The 27,418-nt window shown below is 40.5% G+C and overlaps 1 protein-coding gene across 1 annotated transcript in view; it reads left to right on the top strand.

Annotated features, from left to right (window-relative positions):
- Nucleotides 1-2,416: 2,416 nt before the first annotated feature.
- Nucleotides 2,417-27,418, top strand: part of KHDRBS1 (KH RNA binding domain containing, signal transduction associated 1) — a 26,322-nt gene continuing 1,320 nt past the window's right edge. The window contains exons 1-8 of the mRNA XM_007950458.2: nucleotides 2,417-2,795; nucleotides 14,484-14,608; nucleotides 15,629-15,745; nucleotides 17,115-17,261; nucleotides 22,329-22,462; nucleotides 24,017-24,218; nucleotides 24,709-24,776; nucleotides 25,455-25,513. Of these exons, the coding sequence (XP_007948649.1) occupies nucleotides 2,417-2,795; nucleotides 14,484-14,608; nucleotides 15,629-15,745; nucleotides 17,115-17,261; nucleotides 22,329-22,462; nucleotides 24,017-24,218; nucleotides 24,709-24,776; nucleotides 25,455-25,513 (1,231 nt within the window). The remainder of the gene's footprint in view (nucleotides 2,796-14,483; nucleotides 14,609-15,628; nucleotides 15,746-17,114; nucleotides 17,262-22,328; nucleotides 22,463-24,016; nucleotides 24,219-24,708; nucleotides 24,777-25,454; nucleotides 25,514-27,418) is intronic.

Here is a 27,418-nt window from a genome sequence, read left to right as displayed (position 1 = left end):
AGGTGACTATGGGGAGGAAGTGGGAGGAGAGCTGTTACATTGTGAGAGATTGCAGTCAACTCATGAAACAAAGTATATGTGAACTGCTGTATGGAAGATGAATTTGCTCTGTAAACGTTTGCCCAACTCACAATAAAATTTTAAAAAAAGATTGAGCAGGTTACCTTCTGAACTGGAACTGAAACCATTCCTGGAGACCACCAACAGACAGACCTATAAAATAAATAACACCAGAGAGGAACCTGCCCAATCAATTATATAGATCAAAAGGACAACATTTGCCCAAAAGCAAAGATGAGAAGGCAGGAAAGGGTAGAAAATTAGGACAAAAGGAAAGAGGGAACTCAAGGTAGAAATGGGGAGAATGCTGACATATTGTAGGGAATGCAACCAATGTCATGGAACACTTCATGTTCAAACTATGAAATGAGAAACTAATTCGCTCTGTACACTTTCATCAAACACACAATAAAAAGGGGAAGAAAAAAAGACTGAGCAGATTAACTACATTTTTGGAAGGGCTCTTTCTTTCCTGGGAACTGGCTGCAACAACACAGAGGAGGTAGCTGAAGGCTGTGGGATACTCTGTGGAGGTCACACAGGCTCTGCTCAACCCCACCCTCAGAGAAAGTAATGAAAGGTTTGGCAGCCACCCCAAAAGTCTGTTGATCCTAGTCTAGAAAACCCACAGGCACCACTATTCAGCTCCTTCTCAGACACTTCTTTATCAAAGTTTTATTAGCTTCAGCTCAAGGTATCTCCATCTGGGCATCTCATTACAGAGCAAGGAGAATTCAGTCATTTGTAACACCACCACCCCAAGCAGGATTTTCAAGGACTGGAGCAGAAATGAGTTGCAAGGGAGCTATAAATCCTCTTGCCCCTTTCCCTCCTCCACGCAGTTGTTCTCTCCACCCCATCCCCCTATGTCTTCACAACCCACAACCAGATTACTCCATTCCCTGAACGCATTTCTGACATTCTCATCTCTGCTCATTTAGTCACACTTCCCTTTGCTTGGAACTCATTCTCCTCTGGCCGGTATATTTTTCTGCTTTGATCTCCATTAACAATTTTCACTTATCTTTGGCACTTGTCATACTGCATTACAATTATTCAAACGCGGTTTGGAAGAAAAGGTTAGAGAAGGCATTAATCTTTTATGGGAGGGTTTTGAGGATTTATGGGAAAGTAGAAACGTGGACTCCACTTGAATTAAGCTTGCCAGGACGAGGAGAATGAGAAGGGAGACTGTCCAGTGTGTACCTTGGTTTTCTGGAATAACCCCCCCCCCCCGTGGAAGGCCCAACAGATGCAGGAAGATTAGCACCCATTCGCAGTAAAAGAGCCACCCCAACGACCAACTGTCACAAATTAATGACGGGGTCTCTGGCCCACATTTTTTTGCGAAAGAAAAATACCGTGAACCGACGCAGCACTATACGTAAAGAAGCGCTTCTTCCTTTAAGAAGACTTCGCTGACTAACAAAGGTTAACGTTTCAAAGCCTACTATATTGCAAACTATGGGACAAGCCTTCGATTCCCTTCGTTCTGGAGTCTTCATTGCTAGACGTCAGGTCTCCGATCTGAATCTTCTCCTTTTAGTTCAAGTGCTCCAACAGCCCATACTCTTCCCACTGAGCTGTCCTTCCTCAATTTCTCCCTCAAGCTTCTCTTCCCATTTCCACCTCCTACACCTACAGCAGACTCTCCACAAGCCTTTCCCTCTTTACCCTTACCTCCTTATTCCCTTTCCCTCTTCCTACTCAAGCAGCTACTCTCTTCTCTCCTCCTGCCCCACGTTCAATTCTCGCTCTTTTCCAGTCTCCTACCCGGTAGGTACTCTTTTTATTTCCAAACTTCATCAAGTCCCTTATCTACCCTACCCCCACGAACGCAATCCTGCTCCAAAGCTTAGCCGTTGAAGGAGGTGTGGCCCCGCGAAGAGTAGGTTTCCCGCACCACTCTCCCCGAGTCCGCGCGCAGACAAAGACATTCCATAGCCCCTGCCCCCTCCGCGCACCCGCCCATAAGAGGGAGGAGACACGTGTTCCGCTAGCGCCGAGTCACGTGGAAAAGAAAACGAACGAAGCCCGCGACCACCCGCGCAAGCGCACAAAGCTCAGGCCTGGCGGGCTCGAAAGGAAAAGGGGAGTAAGAAGGCTACTTCTCCGGGCGCCTTGGTGGTGCGCAGGCGCTGTGGCTGGACTGGGGACTTTGTTCTCCGCGGAGAAACCCAAGGGCGGTGCCGGTGACCGGCTGCGCACGCGCGCCGCCTCATTTCCGGTGCTCTTTTTCGCTGGGTCGCCCGGGTCGGCTTCGGTCGCCGTCGCTCGGGCTCTATCACCCCCGCCAACGGCTGCTCGGGCCTCTGCCGCGTCGCTTCCTAGATCCTTCAACCGCACATTTCCCCCGATGCAGCGCCGGGACGACCCCGCCGCGCGCATGAGCCGGTCCTCGGGCCGCAGTGGCTCCATGGACCCCTCAGGTGCCCACCCCTCTGTGCGTCAGACACCGTCTCGGCAGCCGCCACTGCCCCACCGCTCCCGGGGAGGCGGAGGGGGGCCCCGAGGGGGCGCCCGGGCCTCGCCCGCCACGCAGCCGCCACCGCTGCTGCCGCCTTCGGCTACTGGTCCCGACGCGACAGTAGGTCCAGCACCGACCCCGCTACTGCCCCCCTCAGCCACTGCCTCCGTCAAAATGGAGCCAGAGAACAAATACCTGCCCGAGCTCATGGCCGAGAAGGACTCGCTCGACCCGTCCTTCACTCACGCCATGCAGTTGCTGACAGCAGGTAAGCAGGCCGCCCCGGGTCCCTAGGGTCGCCCGGCCACCCGGGGGCGTGGGCGGCAGTGGCTTTGTTCTTCTAGCTTCCCGCCCCCTCCGGATCGAGACATTCGTGAACTCCCCATCTCTCATTTTTGGGAGCCTGGATTCCAAATCTTCGTTCCTACCCTGGGTGCAAGGGAGAATTCTAGGCTGCAGTGGAGGCCTAGACGTAGCTTCGCGATCTCTTAGCGCAAAGATCTTGATGGATGGTGCTGAGCTCTCCGCCCCCTTCCTGGCCCTTCCTCTCCTACCTCTTGCAGCTGCCCCGCGCTCAAGAGTGCTCAGATTTTTCCAGAAATAAACATTTATTCCCTTTTCGCCCAAAAAGAAAGCCTTTTCAGTTGCTAGTGGCGATATAAGAGGTGAAGGCACAGTCTGAGAGAGGAGGGACTGTGGCAGGGAGCGCCTAGGTGAGATGGGGTGAGACTGGAGTGCCCTGTTCAACGCGACGCTGACGCTGGGGTCGGGTCGGACTTGACGTTAACTGGAGCTTAAGTTGGAGAGACTTGTGGGAATCGGAGCTTGAGGTTTTCTGAACCAGATTTCCGACTTCGGTCGATAAAAAGATTAATCGTTGCAGAGCCAGAAGGTTGGCCCCTCTTTTATCATGTGTGTTCTTCATCTTCACTCAAGAAGGGGAAAAATAACCCTAGAGGAGGTGAAGTGGGCTGATGGAGAGAGGGACGGAGTGATTTGGTTGCCATTCCCCAGCGAGACAGGAGAGAAGTTGGATGATGCTTATACGTGCAATGCTCGTTCTTACTGTTTTTTTCTTTTTGTTTCAGTAGTGAACTAGAGATTAGGAATGTTAGTCTTTGTTCTCTTTCTGAAGACTAGCACTTCTTTCCTGATCGGCCCTGGCCAATCATCTAGTAGCTCTGATTTGCAGTATTTCTAGTTAAGACATTTTAATAAGTATTTCATAAATACTTTTATTAAGCGAGTAAAAATTGACAGCCTTCAACACCGAATGAGTAGTTGGATTATGATCAGGTTGAAATAAAAGATCATTTTGAAAACAGCATTTCCCTCCCTTTGTTCTCTGTTTAAGAAGGGCTGGTGGGAAAGGGGTTAAAGTGCTAACAGATAGCTTGGCGGTTCAGTCTCACCCGCCCGCTCCTGGAAAGAAGATGGGGCAATCTGATTCCATAAAGATTTAAAAAAAAAAAAACACTGCTCTTGAGTAGATTCTACTCATAGTGAACCCTCCTTTGGGTTTCCGAGGGGTTATCACTACTGAAGTAGATTGCCCAATCTTCTGAGGAGTGGCTGATGGGTTTGAACGCCAGCTTTCTGGTTAGCAGTCAAATGCTTTAGGCACTCCAGCCACGCCAGAGCTCCCCATAAAGATTTACAGCGTTAGAGACCCTATGGGACAGTTCTCTGTCCCACAGGATTGCTATGAGTGGGCATCGACTCATCCGCTTTGGGTTTGGTTTTCTAGTTCCCAACCTTGATAAGTTGTCTTTACTTTAAAACACAATAAACAATCATGGGAGAAGGAAGGGCTGCTTATGCACAGGGAGATAGCTCAGGGTGCAGAAGAGTATGAAGGGATGGACACTGGGAGGAGGTAACTATGGGGTGTAAATTTTGGTCAATGTCATGAGACAAAGTATATGTGAACTGCTGTATGAAAAGTGAATTTACTCTGTAAATCTTCACCCAAATCCTAATTTAAAAAAAAAAGAAAAAACACAATAAACAAAGCACCTGGTGGTCAAGAATAAAAACATTTTGATCAATTGCTTACATTTTCAACCCTGTTTTGCTGTCCTGTCCACCAATCCAGATTGTTTGAAACATTATTGTTCATTGTTTTATTGTTATATTTTTCACAATGCCTTGTATATAGCAAACACCAAGTGTCTGGTTGAATGTGAAAAAATACAATTGTAAAAAATCAGCTCAGGTTACATGCATGAGAAAAAAACAAACTTTAGAATTTTAAGTGTTAGCTTGGGTTTAAAATTCTGACCCTTAGCTAGTTACATGGCCTGGGTAATTTTTTGAACCTTAGTAACCTCTTCTGTAAAGTGAGAATGATGAGTTATAAAGATTAAATGATGTATAATAGCACTAGCACTATTCTTTTTGGCCTACAATTATTAGGTAATGATCTGTCACCTCAGTTGTCCTCTAGTTGTAAATCCATGTTACTAAAGAAGGTATGAAAACTCAAGATGTTTTTTGCCTTTCTGACCAAACATCAAGTATCCAGTGTGGTGTCCATCTTCTAAGTAAAGGATGGCTTATTAGCATCTTTTAAGTAAAAGATTGATAAATCTTGATATGTTAGGCCCAGCTTTTAAGGTATTTCTGAATGATCTAGAAACAGGATTGCAGTGAAGTCACAACCAATTTTGAGGAAGTGGCATTCTGAGAACACAGAATAGTAGTAGTTGTATATTATGTTGTTGTTATGTGCCATCAAGTCAGACCCGACTCATAGTGACCCCTCCTTGGGTTTCCGAGGCAGTATCACTATGGAAGTAGAGTGCCCCATCTTCCTTTTGAGAAGTGGCTGGTGGGTTTGAACCTCCAGCCTTCTGGTTAGCAGTCAAGTGCCTTAGAGGCTATGCTACCAGAGCTCCTAATTGTATATGGTGTAAGAAAAATATAGCTTACACTGTACCAGGCACTGGTCCGAGTACTTTACATTAAATATTTAATCTTAATGATAACACTATGAGGAAGTTACTCTTACCCTTATTTTCACCTATAAAGAAACCGAGGTACACAGGTTAAATAATTTGCCCAAGGTAGCAGTTAGTAAACAAACATAGACAGGATTTAAACTCAGTCTGAGTCTAGATCCATACACTTAACCCTCTCTTCCCCTTACCTGCTACAAATTGTAATTAAAACTTAAGCCTTGCTCTATGGAAAGTGAATTTGCTCTGTAAACTTTCACCCAAATCACAATTTTTAAAAAAATTAAGCCCTGATTGGGCAAAATATTAAAAATCTACTTGAAAGCATCAGAGAGCCAATAGGGCAGTGAAGATGATGAGGCAAAAATGAAGAAGGAAACCCAGAGAGCAGAGCCAACCACTTGGGACTGTGATTCCCCCCAGGCATCTTTTCACATTCCCCTAAAGGTGTCACAAGACTTAGATCACTCTTTCTATACTACCCACCCATCTCTCCCTGACCCTTTTCCAGCTTTATTTTATTTTGAGTGGATCGGCATCTGATGCACCATAATACCCTAATTATGTATTTGTTTGTTAACCTTCTTTTCTCTTTGACTAGGTCAGCTTCAACGGGGCAGAAATTTTTGTCTGCTTTGTTCACCATGTGTCTCCTGTGCCTAGAACAGTGCTGCACAGAGTGTCCTCTTAAAAATATTTGATGAATAGAAATTTCTGTATTAGTCAAATTGATATTAGATCTCTGGTGTCAAGTAAATACATTTGTACATGTGTGAGTACTCAAAAGTCAGCATTCAGAAAGTTTTCTGAAAGAAAAAAGTTACCTTGTATAAATATATTTACATCATAAATGTAAAATACTTTTTATACATATTAGTGTTCTTTTTCTACTTCCTAGTATTTGGAAAATATGTTAGTATAAAAGCTCAGGAACAGTAAACATTCTGAGTGAATTAATAATCTTGAAAGGATACTCAGAAATCCATACTACAAAAGTATGCAGTGGAGAACATTTTATAAAGTTGAAACTTCAAAATAGGTAATTTCTTTATTTTGTTTATAATATGCTATAGAAAGATATAGAGATCTTCCCAGTTCATACTGTAGGGCTAGCAAAACCTATTAAAACCAGAAATGGAATTGAAAAAGAACCAAACACCAGATGTTGTTGTTAGTGCCATCGAGTCGGCCCGACTCATAGCAACCCCTCCTTGGGTTTCCGAGGCAGTATCACTACGGAAGTAGATTGCCCAACCTTCCTTCCGAGGAGTCGCTGGTATAAGTATAAATATTACAAAAGAGGCAAAATTAATCACTGTTTGCAACATCATGGTGGTTTGCCTAGAAAAGTGGCCCATAATGGGGCTAATTACAAAATAGAGATGTACTAACCACGGTACTAACCACGGCTCTGATATATAAGCAAATAGTCAATTAGAACATGAGTGGGAAAAAGGCTCTAATTTTTAGAGTAATACAAAATACCACAAGAAAAGCAATAAAAATTTGTTCAAAATATATGTGAATATTCATAACAAATGATAACAATATAGTAAACGTTTGTAGAGCTTATTAACATGTGCCAGGAAATATGTTACTCACTTTACAGTAAATCTCCATCCTCCTGGCCATCCAATGAAGCAGGAAGAATTTTTATCTTGTTATTATTATTAATTGTGGTCAAGTCAGTTCCAACTCCTTGTGACCCCGTGTGTCCAAAGTAGAACACAAAGGGTTTTCAAGGCTGTGACCTTTCAGAAGCAGATCACTGGGCCTGTCTTTCAATGTGCCTTTGGATGGGTTTGAACCACCAACCTTTTAGCTGGTGGTTGATCATTTAACTTGCACCATCCATGGATTCCTTTCCTAATATTATAGATGAAGAATATTCAATCACATGACTAGTCAACTTAAAATTTACCTAAAGGAGACAAAGGAAGATATGAATAAATAGAGAAATAAGCCATGTCCCTGGGGAGAAGGGGAACCTGGTGTTTTAAAGATGACAGCACTCTTAACCTGTTGATTTTGTGCAGTTCCCAAACAAGTTCCAACAGGATTTATTTTTTAATTTGACAAGTTGAAAGTAAAGTAGCTAAATGAACAAATGAAAATAAGTAAAAAAAAAAATTGAGACAGGAGATAATACAAATCTGCTAAAGTCAAACAATAGTTAAAACTTGTGAGAATGTAAATTAGAAGGAACTTTTAAACATGTGTTGATGGAAGTGTGAATTAGTATAACCACTTTGGATAATGGTTTGGCATTTCATCTGAAAGCTGAACATTCACATTCCTTGAAACTATGAAACCCCATTCCGAGAAATGCTCAAAAGAATCTTCTGTACATGAACATCTCATTCATAAAGTGATGCACCTTGCTCACAAAATGGTACAACTTGTTCTACCATTGATTGTACACTACACTGTGTTTATAAAATGAAATACATACAGCAATGAAAAATGAATAAACTACAGCTACATGCAACAACATAGAGAAATCTTGGAAATACAATATTAGGTAAAAAAGTAATTCCTGAAGACTATAGACAGTTGAATGCTGTTTTCATAGAACACAGATAACTTAGCAAGATGAAGCAAAGTATTGTTAAACATGCATATTTTTGTAATAAAGCTGTTTCCGTGAAAACTAAATGTGCTTATTATATGACTCACCAATTGCAGTCTTAGGCATTTAGCCCAAATAAATTAAAACTTACATTTACACAAAACCTGTACACAAATGTTCATAGCAGCTTTTTTTTTTTTTTTAATAGCCAAAAACTCAAGACCAAATGCCTTCAGCAGGTGAATAGTTAAACGGTGATATACCTATGCTGTGGAATACTCCTTGACAATAAAAAGAAATAAGCTATAGATGGTTGCAAGAACTTGGGTGGATCCCAAGAAATTATGCTGAGTGAAAAAAGCCAATCTTAAAAAGGTTATATTCTCATTTACCTCAAGTAGACACACGCCCTGGAGAGAACAATCATGGGAGAAGGAAGGGCTGCTTATGCACAGGGAGATAGCTCAGGGTGCAGAAGAGTATGAAGGGATGGACACTGGGAGGAGGTAACTATGGGGAGGAAGTGGGAGGGGAGCTGCTGCATTGTAAATTTTGGTCAATGACATGAGACAAAGTATATGTGAACTGCTGTATGAAAAGTGAATTTACTCTGTAAATCTTCACCCAAATCCTCATTAAAAAAAAAAAAGGTTATATTCTGTATGATTTCTTTAATATCACATTCTTGAAATGACAAAATAATACAGATGGAGAACAGATTAGTGGTTGCCAGTCATTAGGGAAGGGAACTAAGTGGCTAGCTCTAAGAGGATAGCTTGAGGGATCTTTATGATGGAACTTTTCTGTGCCTTGACTGTGGTAGTGGTCACATGAATCTAACATCTAAGTGGATTGTACGAATGTTAATTTCTGGTTGTTACATTGTACTATAGATGATGATGTTGTTTGCTGTCGAGTTGGCCCCACTCATAGCGACCCCTCCTTGGGTTTCTGAGGCAGTATCGCTACGGAAGTAGGATTGCCCAACCTTCCAGAGCTCCTAGATGATATGCAAGGTGATACCATAGGGAAAACTGGGTGAATCTGTATTATTTCTTACAACTGTATAAAACTACAGTTATCTCGAAGTTTAAAAAAAATTAAGAAAAAAACGTCATAAGCTTTATATTGTGCCTAAGGAAGATATTTGGGAGCTCTGGTAGCATAGTGTCTAAGGCACTTGACTGCTAACCGGAAGGCTGGCGGTTCAAACCCACCAGCCACTCCTCGGAAGGAAGATGAGGCAATCTACTTCCGTAGTGATACTGCCTCGGAAACCCAAGGAGGGGTCGCTATGAGTCGGGTCCGACTCGATGGCACATAACAACAACAACAACAAGGAAGATATTTGGGAGAGGAGAGTATGGTCAGTATGCTATAACAAGGTTTCCCACTGCCCTGGAAGAGGTGAGCTGTAAGAGGGCTCTAAACCCAGTCTAGATTTTCCAAACCATCCCACTGCCATTGAGTCAATCCCAATTTATAGCAGCCCTACAGGACAGGGTAGAACTGCCCTATAGGATTTCCATGGCTGTAAATCTTTATGGAAGCAGACTGCCTTATCTTTCTCCTCTCCTTAGCCAAAATTTTATGTAAAATGTTGAGAGTTTGTATCTTTTTCTGGTGAGCTAGTCTGGATTTCATCAGGTTCTCAAAGGAGCCCCTGATTCAAAAGATTTAAGATCCTCTTGCTCTAGGGCTCTGAAGAATTTGATAAATAAAAAGAATGATTTGGATTTCTTACTGGACTTGTGATTCCAAAAGATGATACCATGAGAAAAGGTAGAGAATTACAAATTTAAGAATGATAAATTCATATGAATTGTTACGGGAAGTTGGTGGGTGTTGATGGTATATTTCCTTTACTCAGCAAAACATTTACAGATGCATGTTTTGTATTAGGCATTCTCCTAAAAACTGCAGATACTCAGTTTACTGAGGAAAAAGGTACTATGGTTAGATAAATGATCCAAGTGCATTGAGAGTCTAGAGGAGGGCATGACCCCTGACTCTTTGGAGCAAGAATTCTGTGAATCTTGCTCGCCTAGAAACGGTTTCTCTGGATAACTTACAAAATCTTGACTATTGTCTTGTTCCTGATGTAGTCCTTATAGATGGTTCAGTTAATGAAGTATATGTGGTAATGTATTTTAGCTGAGGCAGTTCAGTTGATACAGTTTGTATATAATTTTTACAAACTTCTCTAGTATTAACTTTTTTTGTTGTTAAATCTTTGTTCATTAAACCTTTTTCAATGTACAAGTGAGTGTGTCCAAGGCTGAGAGACTGAAGCTGTAGCTGGTAGTGCAAAAGAGATGACAGTATAAGTGTTTAAATTTTTTGCTTCAACCTGTTTCTTTATTGGCTGGAGCCTGTTTTCTATCCAGTTCTGAGCCTTGATCACTTTTTTGGCTGACTCCCCATCTAATTAGTGTTTGGCATTTATATTTTTTACTAGTAAGAAAGGGCAGATTTTATTTTGAAAAAAAAAAAAAAAAAGAATAAAAACCAAATTGGTAAGTTAACAAATATTTAAATACCCACTGTATGCCATGTGCATTAACTCCAGTCCTTATACTTTATATCAAGTAGATATCATTAACTCCTTCTCCTTTTTTTTTTTTTTATTATCCTTGTTTCAAAAGTAAGAAGACTAAAAGAAGTTAGTTGATTTGCCCAAAGTCCTACACTAAAGATAGCAGAGCAAGAGTCAAGCTCAGTTCTGTCTAGTTTTAAAATCCATGATCTTGCCCCTCAAGCATCCATTTTAGACACAGTCTTTGGCCATGAGAGTTTATTCTGGTCATGGTAAGACCCACAAAACCAGGAAAGATCCAAGTTATAGTAAAAGATAGCAATGAAAAAAGTGTCACAAGGTTAGTTGAATTTGCTCGCTGGTGTAAGAAGTGACCTGGGTTTAAATACTTTCTTTGTCACTAATTAGATTTTGATCTTGGACAAGTTACATTACTCTTCTGAGCCCAGATTTCTTTATGTATTAAATGAGGATAAAACTGGTTATAAACATTAAACGAAATAATGTACAATTCCTGATACATAGACTGCACTGGATATGATTATTTTAAGTGTCTGGCCAAAAAACAAATGGGTCATCTCTCTGTTATTTACACCTCAACTTTTCTTTCTTTGGCTCCTGGGATATCCAAGGTCTCCAGAGGCCCAAGCCAAGATCAGTTAAAGGACTAGCTTTCAAAAAGGTGGTCTAGAAAGTTATTTTTGCCTAAGTGAAAGTCATTTTTAGGAAACATCTTGATTTTTTTTTTCTCTTCCTATTACAATCCGCTCTAGCTGTCTAAGTGAAGTTAAGCCAAAGAAAGAATTACAGATTTGAAAAAGAAAAGAGATTATCAGGAAGTTGAACATTGGAGGCACATGCAGAGTCCTTTCATTGCCTTTGGACTGCATGACCATGTCTGTGTGTATAAATTGTACTTCCCAAAATTTGATCAAAATCAGTTCTTCCTTGCTTAAATAAAGTGCCCCCTTTCTGAGAGGGAACATAACAGAAAAAGCATGAGACTTCATCCTTATTCTGCTATTTTAACAGACATAGAGATGGTTATTTAACCTCTCTGAGTTTCCATTTTCTCAGTTATAAAATGAGGATCATACTGGCAACTTCACTTAGTTTTTTTGTTTGTTTAAGGGAAATGAGGTTAACATTTCTACAGTGCTTGATATATATATGTAGAATAATTGTTTAGTCTGTTCCCTTCCTAAGCATAAAAAATAACCCTTCTTGAAGGCTCAGGTTGCTTCTTAGTCTTTTGTTTTCTAAGATAAAATAACTCTTGTTTGTCTCTCAGTTTTAAATCATAATTCTTTGAATTCTCTAAAAATGTTTTCGTAGTCTTAAAAGAATTGTGAGAAAAATTGGATAAAAATTCTAATTAAGATCTGACTAGTTCAAAATATAGCAGAAGGGTTCATGTTATAAGGAGGTTATGAATTCACAGTGTGCGTTATATTGCATATAAATAAACCTTTCTGCTGGGATCAATACTGTAGCCCTGCTACCTATAGGAATAGAACAGATAACTTTTGAGTGTAATCTCTTGTTGACCAAGTACAGTTTCTGGAAAATGGTATAAAGAACAGCTGAAGGGCCTAATTAGATGATAAAACCCGTTGCTGTAGAGTCCACTCCAACTCATAGTGACTCTGTTGGACAGAGTAGAACTACTCCATAGGGTTTTCAAGGCTGTAAATCTTTACAGAAGGAAACTGCCACATCTTTTTTTCCTCAAAGCAGCTGCAGGGTTTGGACCACTGACCTTTCAGCTAGTAGCTGAATGCTTAACCATTGTGCCACCAGGGCGGTTATAAAACACAGGCATAGATAAAATGAAGTTTATAGTTTGCTCCATATTGTTACAAGTTAAGCAGTGATGTTTTCAGACCGGAATTGTGGAGTCTTTGTTCCTTTAGGACTTTTTAGGATTGAGTACACATAACAACAACAACCCAACTTTCCAGCTTGGAAACTGAGTAAGAGGTGTATTCAGATAGTTGTTGTTGTTGTTGTTGTTGTTATGTGCCGTCAAGTCAGACTCGACTCATAGCGACCCCTCCTTGGGTTTCCAAGGCAGTATGGCTACGGAAGTAGATTGCCCCATCTTCCTTCCAAGGAGTGGCTGGTGGATATGAACCACCAGCCTTCTGGTTAGTAGTCAGATAGTAAGCACTTAAAAAGGAATTACCAAGGAAAGTTAATATTAGCAGCATGTGGGGAGAGGTAGAGATGTTGGGTTATATCACCAACAAACAGTAAACACAAGGTGTTGAATGAAACATTTGGTTTGTTGATTACAAGGCCAAAGTTGCTTCCTGTTCCAGGCAATGAAATATGGGGCTGTGAAGAGGTCTGACATTTACAGTTCTTCTCATAGAAATAAGGGTTTAGGTAAGAATTTTTACAAATATGATTAACATTTTAAATTGTTAGAAAACAAAAGTGTATGTGCTCTCAGGCATAAGTAGGTCATTTAGTTCACTGTGTACTATAACATCTGACTATAACAGTTTCAATAAGCAGAAGCCTTCAGTTTGAAATTCTGAACTCTAATGAAGACTGTCAGAGTCACCTTTCCTTCATCTGTGTACTTCACTGCTGGACTTAGTCTAAAAGTTATTTTTGAAAACTGTTAAGGGTATAGAGTTGCAGACTGCGTTTGGTATAAATGGAAATTCTTAACAAATCCCAGACCTACTGAATGGGAAACTATGGGTGGAGTCCAGCAAGGCTTCCTGGTGATTTTGATGCATATTGAAGTTTGAGAACCCTTGCCTTATCTCTGTTAGAGCTCTTATCACAGCACTTAACTATACTTCATTGATACCTCCATAGCCTAGGAACCTCAGTATATGAACATAGTGAGCATGGAGACTATGTTTGACTTGCCTCTATTATATCTCCTGTACTTTGTAAAGTAGGTGCCTGGCCCTTATTAAGTTTCCCGTAGTGGGTAATGATCAAATCTGTTCTCTCTCCCTTCATCTGACTCTATGTAGGAAGTTCAACATTTATAATCACTTAATGATCAAATGGCTGAAGTTCCTTAATGGTAGGAAATCTTCTCACTGTTGAATACTCAGCTTCTATCTGATCAGCGCTAAAGAAACTGTTCTTTCTTCATAGTAACCTCATGAGATGTTGCCTCCATTTTACAAATGATAAAACCAGAATTCAAAGAAATTAAATAATTGTTCCAAGTTCATACAGCTAGTAAGAGGACCCAGATCTTTCAAATTCTTTGAAAGAACTTTCAAGAGCACTACTGTCCCAGTGAAAGTGTAGTAGAATTCATCAGGATACAACTGAACTTTTTTTTCTTCAAATTTTATTTATGTTGAGACTGTACACAGCAGAACATACACCAGTTCAGCAGTTTCTTCGTGCACAATTTAGTGACATTGATTCCATTTAAGGTTGTGCAAACGTTCTTACCCTCCTTTTCTGAGTTGTTCCTCCCTTATTAACATAACTCAGTGCCCCATAATATTGCTCCTGTCTTATTTGAGGTGCTATTGTCAGTTTGATCTCATACAGATTATACTTTTTCTTGATAAAAATTTTTATCTATTTATTTTTAGTTCTTCTGCTCTCTTTCCCCATGTCACTCCCATTTGTTACATTAGTTTATTCTTAAAACATTTGAATGTCTCTTATGTAGAGGCTCCAAATGAGAGTGGAAGAGCACACTACTGTTCCAGAAGCCAGCTTTGGGTTTCCCACTCTACTTCATACAGCTTTGGCATTTTCAGCCAGTCTCTCCCTGAAATCAGCATGGTCATTTGGACTATTTGCCCTCATTGGTACAGTGTTCCATGTTACAGCTTTAAGCAGACTTGGAAATTTGCCTTTATTTACCAGAGCGAAAATAAACTGAATTCTATTTGTTTTATTCAGAAATTGAGAAGATTCAGAAAGGGGATTCAAAAAAGGACGATGAGGAGAGTTACTTGGATTTATTTTCTCACAAGAACATGAAGCTGAAGGAGCGGGTACTGATCCCTGTCAAGCAGTATCCCAAGGTAATGCAAAAAGCAGATTGTTCCTTTGCATTATCTTTGTAGATGTAAGAGTCCTGAGCTGTAATAAAGACTAGTGGGGATTTTGATGCATCAGAAGCTTAAGCCTGTGGAGCTTCTGTTCCATGTTTGCAGTGCCTGTTTTCTGGCACTGGTTATATATCTAGGTCAATAGCTAATAGCTTTGCTATGGCCAGGCAGAAAAGAAGTATAATCATCTTTTTGTTATTAAAAGAGCTTCTTTCCCAAGCGCTTGTTCAGGTTTTCTTCAAGGTTTTAAAAAAAAAAAAACTTGAACCCTGAAGAGTTGCTTTCTGTCAGAAGATTGGCCGAAAAATCATTAGACCTAAATAAAAGGAAATGTAACACAAATCTTTGAAATAGACTAAGTTAATTTATTTCTTACTCAAGGTTTGCTTTTAAGCAAACTAATTCTTTTTTTCTTTATTTTGGGGAAAGCAATAGTTGTATGTAGCTTATTACTAAACTAATGTTATGCAAGGGTTACTGTGTATCTATTCTGAGGTCACTGCATTGAAAAACATTGATATATGTTAAGTACTAAGGGTTGCAGTGTGATATTATGGAGAGAGCACCAGACTATATTCAAAACCAAACCCACTCTGTAAAATCGTCCAGTCGATTTTGACTCACAGTGACCCTGTAGGACAGGGTAGGACTTCCCTGGGGCTTTGCAAGGCTATAAATCTTTACAGAAGCAGACAGCCTCCCCTTTCTCCTGTTGAGCAGCTGATGGGTTTGAGCCACCAACCATTTGGTTCACAGCTGAATGCTTTCAGCACCACATTACCAGAGCTCCATCCAGACTACAACAGAAAAATCAAATTCAAGTCTTGCACCTGCCCCTTTCTAAGTAGGTAACTTTAGCTAATCACTATCAGTATAGCTTCAGTACGTCCTTCAGTAAAGTGGGAATGGTAATTACCTGTTATACAAAGTTATTGAATGAAGTGAGATGGAAACATTTTATATTTAGAGACTGGTTCTTTTATTTTCTATCAGTTTAATTTTGTGGGGAAGATCCTTGGGCCACAAGGAAATACAATCAAAAGACTTCAAGAAGAGACTGGTGCGAAGATCTCTGTGTTGGGAAAGGGCTCAATGAGAGACAAAGCCAAGGTAAGCTCAGCATTGGTGAGACAAGAGGATGCCTTGGTACCTTCTAGTTGCCTAGAGCCCAATATGGACAAGTGTCTTACAGAAGCAAGCATTTTATATAGGTACAGAATGTGACTCCTTTGAATTAGATGCAAGAAATTTAATTTACTTGCTTTGCAGCCCTGGAAGGTCTCAGGTGTGCCCCAGCAAATGTTTTCTTTCTGACTTTTGACTGCACTGTAATGGAAAGAGCAGTAGCATTTTTGGCATTAGTGAGCTTATCTATGAGAACCTGAAACAGAAACTGGATATACTAAAACTTAGCCAGAATAAAGACTGTAAAATGTGAATAATACGTGTTCTTTCAGTAACATGGAAAAATGAGAACAATAGTGTTGAGTGCAGGTAAATTTAAGGTTTAGTTGATTGTTTCCCAGCCAGCTGAATGTATATTTCCATTTGAATGTATATCAAAGGGGAACCCTGAGAACAGTATCTGACAACACACTCCATTGTTTTCCCACCCCACCCTACCTCCATGCCATAGTCCGTGTGCTATGTATGTACTCTTTTTAAGTGCCAAGAAATTTTCCACAAACCAAATCAAACCCACTGCTATCGAGTTAAGACTCACAGAAACCCTGTAGGACAGAGTAGAACTGCCCTAAACAGGTTTCCAAGGCTATAAACATTTATGGAAGCAGACTGCCGCATATGGTTGGCTCAGACCTTCCATTTAGAGGCTACTCATCAGGGTTCCGAAACTTTGCACTAAAACAATAATCTTAGCCTTCTAAGGTCAACTTTCCAGATGAGAAATAACCTGTTACAGTTTAAAAGCTGGCTCTATCATGACCCATTTTATGCAGCCTATTTGATAACATTTTCTCAGACCCTATTCATTTGTCCAGAGGACAAATAGGAATCCAGTTAGGGTTGAAGTATGCTAGTCTAGCTAATAAAACTTACATTAGCTTTTCTATCTGTCCTGACTTTCCTCTTCCAGAATTCCCCAGACCATATAAGCAGATAAGCACATTTGGTGATTAGCAACTCTGCCTGGGATTTAAAAGCAAGTGCTTGGCAAATAGCTATTCCCTGAATGGAGACTGGAATTAAGTTTTCCTCTTTCATGCCTTCTAACAAGAGCTCCAGTTAATACCACAAGGATTCAAGGCAACAGTTAACTGTCAGCAGCAGACCAAGTGTGGGTTTAGCAGTTTATATAAATTTCTATTCTCCAGAGCTTATTTTACTTTCTTCTTAAATTTACTGTGTTTTTTTTTTTAAGATACTGGGATTATTTCTTGCTGACCCTTTGGCCTAGATGTATGGATGTCACTTTCTCCCTAATCCATGTGATGTGATACTTGTTTCCATTTTTCTGCAGGAGGAGGAGCTGCGCAAAGGTGGAGACCCCAAATATGCCCACTTGAATATGGATCTGCATGTCTTCATTGAAGTCTTTGGACCCCCCTGTGAGGCTTATGCTCTTATGGCCCATGCCATGGAGGAAGTCAAGAAGTTTCTAGTACCAGTAAGGAAATCTCTGTATCCTATATACTCTGAGCAAAGAAGAGTTGGAATCTTGGGGTGTTGCTAAAGCAGGGGTTCTTAACCAGGGTCTATACATAATCAGAACTTGTATAACAAATTCTGCTATTATATTCATTTTTCTGAGGTGGTTGTACCTAGTTCTCAAAGCACCGTACTCGAGTACCTTCTGGGGGTAGTGTGGAGGGTGTTGCCTGTGACAGAGCCTGTGTTGGCCTGTTATTGTACCTCAAGGCCACTCTGTTTCTTGTCAGAAGAGGTTTTAGTTTTGTGCTACTATCTGTTGTCAAAATCTTGGGTCCACAATGTGCCTGGCATTCTAATAACTGGTTAACAAAGATTTAACAAGCTATTATTTAGAACCCAGGAGATTGTGATGGGAAAATGACTAAGCTGGATCCCTACACTCAAGGGGTTTGTCCTTTAGACTATAAAGAGTTTAGAGGGTAATAGCAAAAAACTTAAAGAATCCAGTATTAATGGATTAAATTCTGACCTAGTGCATTCAGGGGATTCTCTCCTAGAGGACTTTACTCAAGTAGGATTTGGTTTGGAAAAGGCATGATTATTAGTGATTTGATTGTTTTGATATTAAAACAGATTGGTATGTAGCTTCTTTGGGACCATAACTGAGAACCTGGAAGAGTTGGGGCAGGGTATGTTATCTCTCTTGCTCATTACCACTAATCAGAGAGTCTGTTCTTTGAATAAATAGAAAATGGTGCTATTTTTGCTTTTTAGCAAGGCTTGGAAATTGTCAGAGTCAACATGACTACTGCTGAATATTTGATAATACCAAGAATGAATTTGAAACCTTAGTAAGGATTTGGAATACTTTTCAGCTAGAATTGAGCAAATTTCATGTTTTTATCAGTAAAACTAAGAGGAGATAAGGTATAGTCTTTTGGTTTACTTGCATGTAAAATGAAAGAGTTGGAACTAGATACAGTGTCAAAGGATGTGAAAATTGGTAGAACAATGTTTTATAGGCAGTGTCCCCCTCATAATGCTGAGCTCCAAAGATTCCAACACTGTTACAACAGTTGCTTTGCTTCCAAGTACTTTGTCTTCACTAGAAGGCTTTACATGAAACAGTCGATTTAAAATATCCTAGAGAAAATCTCAGAGCTGATAATTTTCCCTGGGAGAATTTTCTTAACTCTTTTGAGGTATGTATCCTGATCTGCCCAAATTCTGAAGGAATACTTGTTTCCTCCTTAGTTTTAGTCTAAAGCATATCTCTCAGAAGGGATAGGTTACAAGTCTTCTATAAGGATATCTTTGAAAAAGATGTCTGCCAAAGAAATCTGGGTTTCCTAAAGATGTGGCAGTTGGAGAAATCTGTGTAAATGGGCTAGTGTTGGTTACTTGCTTCTCCAGTGTAAATCTTCAGCAGGAGTGATGTTTACAGTAGGATGTGGAGAGTTGAGGGAGGCATCTTTGTAGTGACTGTTGGTAGGTGCTGTTGAGTTAATTGACTCACAGTGACCCTGTGTACAACAGAACAAAACACTGCCTGGTCCTGCACCATCCTCACAATTGTTGCTATGTTTGCACCCATTGTTCCAACCACTGTGGCAGTGCATCTTGTTGAGGGTCTTCCTCTTTTTGTTGACCCTCTACTTTATCAAGCATGATATTCTCCGGGGACTGGTCCTTCCTGATAACATGTCTAAAGTACATGAAATGAATTCTTGCCATCCTCACTTCTAAGGAGCTGACTGTACTTCTTTTGAGACAGATTTATTTATTCTTTTAGCACTTGATGGCATATTCAGTATTCTTTGACAACACTATAATCCAAATGCATCAATTCTTCTTTGGTCTTTCTTAGTCATTGTCCAATTTTTGCCTGCATATATGAGGCAATTAGAAATATTATGGCTTGGGTCAAGCGCATCTTAGTCCTCAAAGTAACATCTTTGCTTTTTAACACTTTAAATAGGTCTTTTGCAGGGGATTTGCCCAATGCAATACATCTTTTGATTTCTTGACTGTTCCTTCTGTAGACATTGATTGTGGATCCAAGTAAAGTGAAATCTCTGACAATTTCTATCTTTTCTCCATTTATCTTGATAAAGGTTTTTGGTCCAGTTGTGAAGATTTTTGTTTTCTTTATGTTGAGGTGTAATTAACATGGAAGGCTGTTGTCTTTGATCTTGATCAGTAAGTCCTTCAAGTTCTCTTCATTTTCAACATGCAAGGTTGTGTCATCTGCATAGTACAGGTTGTTAATGAATCTTCCTCTAATCTTTATGCCACATTCTTCTTCATATATTCTCAGATTATTTGCTCAGCATACAGATTGAATAAGTATGGTGAAAAGATACTACCTGATGCACACCTTTCCTGATTTTAAACCATGCAGTTTCCCCTTACTCTTTTCAAGTGTCAGCCTCTTGGTCTATGTACATAGTCCTCATGAACACAATTAAGTGTTCTGGAATTCTCATTCTTTTCAGTGTTACCCATAATTTGTTATGATCTACACAGTCAGTTGCCTTTTCATAGTAAAACACAAGTAAACATCTTTCTGATATTCTCCACTTTTAGTAATCATCTTCCTGATATTCTCCACTTTTAGCGAAGCTCTGGTAGCATAGTGGTTAAGACACTTGCCTGCTAACCAGACGGCTGGTGGTTCAAACCCACCAGCCACTCCTTGGAAGGAAGGTTGGGCAATCCTACTTCCGTAGTGATAACTGCCTCGGAAACCCAAGGAGGGGTCGCTATGAGTCGGGGCCGACTCGACGGCACATAACAACAACAACAACATCTGTAATGACTAGACTCTTCTATTTTTGAAGCTGTAAAAATCCATTAAATAGTAAGACTGAATATCTCTGATCAGGAAATGTGGCTTTTGACCCGTCCTGGAAGGAAGGTTGGGCAATCTACTTCCATAGTGATACCGCCTTGGAAACCCAAGGAGGGGTTGCTATGAGTCGGGTCCGACTTGACAGCAATGAGTTTGGTTTTTTGACTCGTCTATCTGGAAGCCAATTCTTCTCTCTCATGAATAGAAAAAAGTGCACCTATTTTTGTATCTGTGACCAGAGCCCTCTGTTTTCCCTTTAGAGCCATTAACTATACCAGAGAGTCTTCATGGTACAGTTAGGAAGAGCACCAGGCTGAATCATCTTGGACAGGTTGTTTGATCTTTCTTAGCCTCCGGTTCCATGTTCATCACAAACATTTGTTAAGCATCTGCTGTATATCTAATACTGTGTTTGGGTCTGAAGTTATAAATAAATGGCTCCTGAAGAGCTCATAATCTAGTGAGGAAGATAGACGAACAATTTTAAAATAATGACTTGGTAAGGACTTGATAGTTAGATGCCGTCGACTCTTAACTCACAGCAACCCTATGTGTAACAGAACGAAACACTTCTCAGTCATGCGCCATCCTCACAGTCCTTCAGCCCATCCTTGTAGTCACTGTCAGTCCATCTTGTTGAAGATATTCCCCTTTTTTGCTGCTCTTCTGCTTTACCAGCATGATATCCTTCTTCAGGGAATGGTCCCTTCTGACCACATGACCAAAGTAGGTGAGATGAAGTCTGACCATTCTTACTTCCAAGGAGCATTCTGGCTACACTTCTTCCAGGACAGATTTGTTCATTCTTCTGGCAGTCCATGGTATTTTCAATATTCTTTGCCAACATCACAACTCAAAGGCATCTACTCTTCCTTAATCTTCCCTATTCATTGTCTAGCTTTCACATGGATATGAGGCAGTACTGTAGTCTTCAGAGTGACATCTTTGCTCTTTAACAGTTTAAAGCAGTCTTTTGCAGCATATTTATCTAGTGCAATATGACGTCTGATTTCTTGACTGGCTACTTCTATGGGTGTTGACTGTGGATCCAACTAAAGTTAAATCCCTGACAACTGCGATCTCTTCTCCATTTATCATGATGTTGCTTATTGGTCCAGTTGTGAGGATTTCTGTTTTATGTTGAAGTGTAATCCATACTGAAGACTGTAGTCTTTGATCTTCATCAGTTGATGCTTTGGGTCATCTTCTAAGCAAGATTGGGTCATCTACATATCGCAGGTAGTAAATGAGTCATGTTCTTCATGTAGTCCAGCTTCCAAATTACATGCTCAGTATACAGATTGAATAAGTATGGTGAAAGGATACAACCCTGACACACACACACCATTCTTGATTTCAAACTATGCAGTATCCCCTTGTTCTGTTTGAATGACAGCATCTTGGTCTATGCACAGGTTCCTCATGAATACTATTAAGTGTTCTGGTATTCCTGTTCTGTGCAGTGTTACCCATAATTTGTTATGATCCACATAAGGTAAGGGCTTAGGTAGAGAATATTACAGGATGCTCTCGGAGAAGAGAAGCAATTGGGGTGGCATTAAGAGAAAGCTTTTCAGAAGAGGTAATATTTTAGGTAAGTGTTACAAGGCTGTTAGAGTACAAAAAAAGCAATATAGCCTATTGATTTAAAACCTAGATTTTGGAGATAAGTAGTTTGGAATTTACATCTGGAGTCTGCCACCTAATAGCTGTATATCTTTGGCCTGGCTCCTTTATGTTCTCTGAATCTGTTTTCCTAATTATAAATGGGGTTGGTTATTTCAGGGTTATTTTGAAAATTAAACTGAAAAATCTACATAAAGCTTATTATATAATGCCTACCACAAAAAGCTCAGTTAATGGTAGTGGATTTTATTATTCCCCAATGAAGAAACTATTTCAAGGTATGGATGTGTGAAAGTATGACAGGCTCTGAACCATAGGTTGTTTAGCATGGCTTAAGAGGAGGTTATATATGGAGAGAAGAGGGAATTAATATGGAGAGCTAGGCAGGGAAGAGTTTCATGTGAATAATGAGGGGTCTGCCATGAAGATTTTCTTCAGAGAGGTGATAGGTAGGCTGTCATTGGCCTTCATCAGGGAATGAATGCCCTGAAACTTCATCTAGACTTTGAAAGCTGTTCCTAGCATTCAAGGTTCCTATAGGACAGGTGACTTCAGAGCAAGAGGTGGTAATGTAATACAACCTTCCTGGTTATTTCTTATTCCCAGGATATGATGGATGATATCTGCCAGGAGCAGTTTCTAGAGCTGTCCTACTTGAATGGAGTACCTGAGCCCACTCGTGGACGTGGGGTTCCAGTGAGAGGCCGGGGAGCTGCACCTCCCCCTCCACCTGTTCCCAGGTAAAAATAATAGAAGCAACCAGAAATGGGATATAAATATGACTGGTAGTACTATCTCTCTCTTAGTGGTACTTTTATCTCCAACTTAGGAGCAATACCTATTTATATGTTGTATTGAGTAGAATTTTAGATCTTAGGTACTTCAACCATAGTCAGTGCTGTAGACCTGCTGAAATTTTTGGTCTTTTAATTTTGGAAAGTCTTTTTGTTGTTGTTGTTAGGTGCTGTCAGGTCAGCTCCAACTCACAGCAACCCTCTGTACAAGAGAACAAAATACTGCCTGGTCCTGTACCATCCTCACAATTCTTGATGTGCTTAAGCCCATCATCGTAGCTACTATGTCAGTCCATCTCATTGATGGTCTTCTCCTTTTTCGCTAACCCTCCACTTTTCCAGAAAGTCTTAGCATTTTTAAAAGGTCTCTGACTTTAGAATTTTACCTTTTGTGATTGACTTTTATGGTATATTCAGACTTCAGACCTACCTGAGACAGCACACTGATGATGAGACATTCATGGGTCCAATATGGGACCTAAGGAATCTTTTAGTGTGTGTCCTTTACCTGTCTGTACATTCCTTTATGCTTTTATAGCAGTCTTGTTAGTCTACCTAACTACAGAATTTGCAGATTAATCTGAACTTGAGAGCAGTGTGGGTTTTTTTAATACACATTTTGTCTCATAATATTGACTGCAATTCCTCACAGTGTAACAGTTCTTTTCCCACTTCCTCCCCATAGTTACCCCTTCCCTGTCTCCTTCCCTCCCATGCACTCCCACCCCACTTCCCCAAACTATCTCCCTGTGCATATACTGCCCTTTTGTTCTCCCATGATTGAGCACTCCAAGTAGTATATCTGCCTGATGTCAATGTTCAGCCCACATGCCTTTCTGTTATTTGACTGGAAGCCATAGGCATGGGTTCAGTTCTAGACCTGAAGGGTAACTAGGGGCCATAGTCTCAGGGGTCTCACCAGGTTCTATCAGACCAGCAAACCTGGTCTTTTTTTTTTTTTTTTTAACCATTTTTGGTTTTGTTCCACATTTTTCTCCCATTCTTTCCAGGGTCTTCTGCATTCATCCCCTTCTGAGTGGTTTACAGTGGTAGCTGGGCACCATCTAGTTCTTCTGGTCTCATAGTCATAAAGGCTGAGGATTACATGGTCTACCAGTCCCTTAGACTGATTGTTTCTGTGCGTCTTTCGTTTTCTTTATTATTCTTTGCTCTGGATGAGAAGAGACCCATCATTGCATCTAGATGGCTACTTGCAAGCTTTTAAGACCTCAGTCACTTCTCACCAAAGTAGGATGGAGAACAGTGTTTTCATGTAGTATGTTATGCCAATAGAGCTTGATGGCTCCTGTGACCATGATCCCAAACCCACAGGTCCGACTACCCACTCTCTCTTGGTAGCTGCCTGTGGCCAAGAAGCCACCACATCCTTGTCCCTTGTCAGCTCTACTATACCCCTGGACATTCTTACAGCATATGTAAATACGAAAAGAAGCCTATTTTTTATAAGCTCCCATTTAAAATAAACTTTTCTTTTTGCAGGGGCCGAGGTGTTGGACCACCTCGGGGGGCTTTGGTGCGTGGTACCCCTGTGAGAGGAACCATCACCAGAGGTACCACTGTGACTCGAGGAGTGCCACCACCACCTACTGTGAGGGGCGCTCCAACACCTAGAGCACGGACAGCCGGCATCCAGAGAATACCTCTGCCTCCACCCCCTGCACCAGAAACATACGAAGAATATGTGAGAAATTTGAACATAGTGCCGTTTCCCAATACCTAGAAGGTGGCCAAAGGAAGTTAAAATACAGGGCCTTGGCCCTTGGTGTAGGTGGCAGGAACTGCCTGTAAGATTTAGAATCTGCCTATGTCTCAAGCAGTTAGCATTCAACTGTGAAAAAGCTTTTCCATTTTAGGCATGGTTTACTGTTTGTGTATAGGTGGAATAGAAAATACTGTAAGCTGTGTGCCTTAATGTACAGTGTTTTACTCAGGAGTTTCCCAGTGCTTCTACTGCTAATACTAAACCTCAATATTGTACTTTTCTCCCTACCTCTCCTTATGCTATGGCCTATCATATGAAGGTTTTTTGTTTTAAATAACCCTGACTCTTTTGACTATCCCACAGTGAGGGGAATTTTCTGTTAATTCAGAGACCTGCCATACTTCCATGAGATGCCACTACCTTCTCTACTCTGTGTTTCTGACTTTCTGTTTCATTTCATTTGTCCTAGGGATATGATGATACATATGCAGAACAGAGTTATGAAGGCTACGAAGGCTATTACAGCCAGAGCCAAGGGTGAGTCAGGCAGTAGAAGTGCTATTTCATGTCATAGTGAAGGATGGGGAGGGAGTTGGAGAACCATGAGAGTTTTAAATGGGATATATCTCAGAGCTAATTTTTTGAGAGTATTTCCTCTCCATTGGACATCAGTGAGGTTCACACTTCTAGGTTTGGATAACTTTGTATCTTATAGAGTCTTGGAATAGCAGATGAAAAATTACTTATATGTGACTTGCATAGAAACGAAGGAAAATGCCTATGAGTTGTGTATTCTGCATATTCTCTTTAAAATATTTTTTGTGTGTATCTCAATTATCTGAATAATTGGAAAAAACCTCATTCTACAGTGGGGACAGTTCTTTTCATACTTGTTTTTTCTCGAGTTTTGAGCCATTTGAATACATGTGATTAAGATGGTCAACTTTGGATTATGCTTTTTCTGTTTAAATTACATAGTATTTTTCTTTATTATGGTTTTCATAATTTTGTTATGAGTATATAGTATATACATGTTCAAACATTTTATGGATAATATATATGTATTTTAGAAATACTTTGTACTTTGGGATGGGGCAGAGTATTTTCCTATATTATTCACACAGTAAAATGGCTGAGTTAATGGAGGCAATTGGGAAGAAAGTTAACTAAAACAGTTACTCTGTAGCTTTCTGACACTCTGTCTTCGGCTTTCAGAGACTCAGAATATTATGACTATGGACATGGGGAGGTTCAAGATTCTTATGAAGCTTATGGTATGTCTTTATTACTGTTGTGGGGCAGACTTTGCAAGTAAGTGCCAGGGAGGTTACTGGGGACTGGATTATTGGGAGTTATACATTAAGAAGAAACCTTAAATAGCCCAAGGTGGTATTGAGTGCACATGGTGGTAGATGTGACAATAGGAGTTCCACTCATATTTAAATTTTGTGGTATGTGGTGGAAAAAGGGATGATTAAAGTGAGGTGGGATGTTGTCACTCTTGGAAGGCTAGGTGGATGTCTTAAACTAGGGCTCAGGCCAGCCTGGTCTGGTTGTAACCAAACCCAAAAAGCAAACCCACTGCCATCAAGTCAATGCTAACTCATATAACAACCCTATGATGTAAGGTAGAACTGCCCTGTAGAGTTTCCAAGGCTATAAATTTTTACAGAAGCAGACTGCTACATCTTTATCCTGCAGAGCACCTAGTGGGTTCGAACCACTGACCTTTCGATTAGCAGCTGAGCACATCAATCCCTATACCATCAGGGCTTCTTTTTTCTGGTTAGCACAGCAAGGAATTTTAAGCTGATGTTGAAATTTTTTCTCCTTTGGGCAGGAAGACAACTAGACCTGGTTTATGTTACTGGGCCTTTGCTGCTAATACCTGGGCCACATTAATAGATAATAAGAATGTAATCATATTCCACTATATTCTGCCCAGCCTCGGTTGTTTGTTTTTAAAAAATAAAAGATATCATCAAAAAGACTCTCACTGTAGAGGAAGTGCCAGCTGAAAGGGACCTAGGTGGCAAGCAGCTAGCCAGAACAGGCCAGGGGGCAATAGTGCCTGTTGTATTCAGATCAAAGAAACCTGGAGCCAATTCAGGGCAATACTGGCAGCAAGCTGCTTTCTGGTTTGTAGACATCTCAGCTTAGTCCTTGATCCCAGGAAACCTATAGAGGTACAATGGCAGCAGGACCAGACTGTCTTCCCTTAGGTTTGGTTGAAAACACATTGCTCAAGAGTGGCCTCAAGAGCCATTTTTGGCTCCATATTAATGGGCCCCAGAGGGAGTGCCATGTGGCAGTGGAGACAGACAGAACAGCCTTTTAAATGGGAAGTATTTTCAGCATACCTGAGGGAATTCCGGAGAGTCTTGCCAAGGGACCCAGCAGTTGACACTTGTTCCTCTTAAAGCACTGAAAGTGACATTGCTTGCTTAAAGATTCCGAAGTTAAGGCTTGTTAACTTTCTTTTAGTTTTGATTTGAGGCATCCTGTAAAATTGTAGTTGCAGTATCCCTTGCCCCTGGCCGAATGGGAGAGCCTCTTGGGGTTACCCACAGACAAGCTGAGTTCAGCTCCTTAGCACAGTATGAAGTGGCCAATCAGCTACTTGATCAGGGAAGCAGTTTTTACCAGTTTTGGTTAAATGGTACTGGATAGTTGCCATCAGTGATAACTGTACTATTCTGCTCACATGCCACTGGTTAGAAGGGCAGTGTGATAGTACCCGGGTATTCCTCTCTGTTGGCAAGGCAGCACAATGAGGCCTCTGTATTTTTGACTAAGTTACATTTCTGTTTTGCCAGAAAAAAGACTGAACTAAAAGAGGTAGGCTGCTGCTTGTGATTCTTGTAGGATTTGCCACTTTTAGTCAGTTTATCTGCCAACACTTTTTTTTCTGATCTCTGTCTTTGTGAAAACAGAATTAGAAAAAAAATAAACTCTCACTGATATTCAGAAACCACTTGAAAAGTGACATGTATATTATATATAATACTAGGTATAATAGGCTGAGACAGGGTTCTTTGCAACTTTAGTTCGATAATGGGCGTGTTAGAACTGTAGAAGGAGCTCTGGTAGCATAGTGGCTAAAAGCACTTGACTGCTATCCAGAGGGCTGGCGGTTCAAACCCACCAGCCACTCCTCGGAAGGAAGGTTGGGCAATCCT

Source organism: Orycteropus afer, unplaced genomic scaffold (assembly GCF_000298275.1).
Source record: "Orycteropus afer afer isolate SDZICR_OR568_19922 unplaced genomic scaffold, OryAfe1.0 scaffold00272, whole genome shotgun sequence".
Classification (NCBI taxonomy): Eukaryota; Metazoa; Chordata; class Mammalia; order Tubulidentata; family Orycteropodidae; genus Orycteropus; species Orycteropus afer.
The sequence above is the reverse complement of the archived record's forward strand: the minus strand, read 5'-3'. Positions and strand labels throughout refer to the sequence as shown.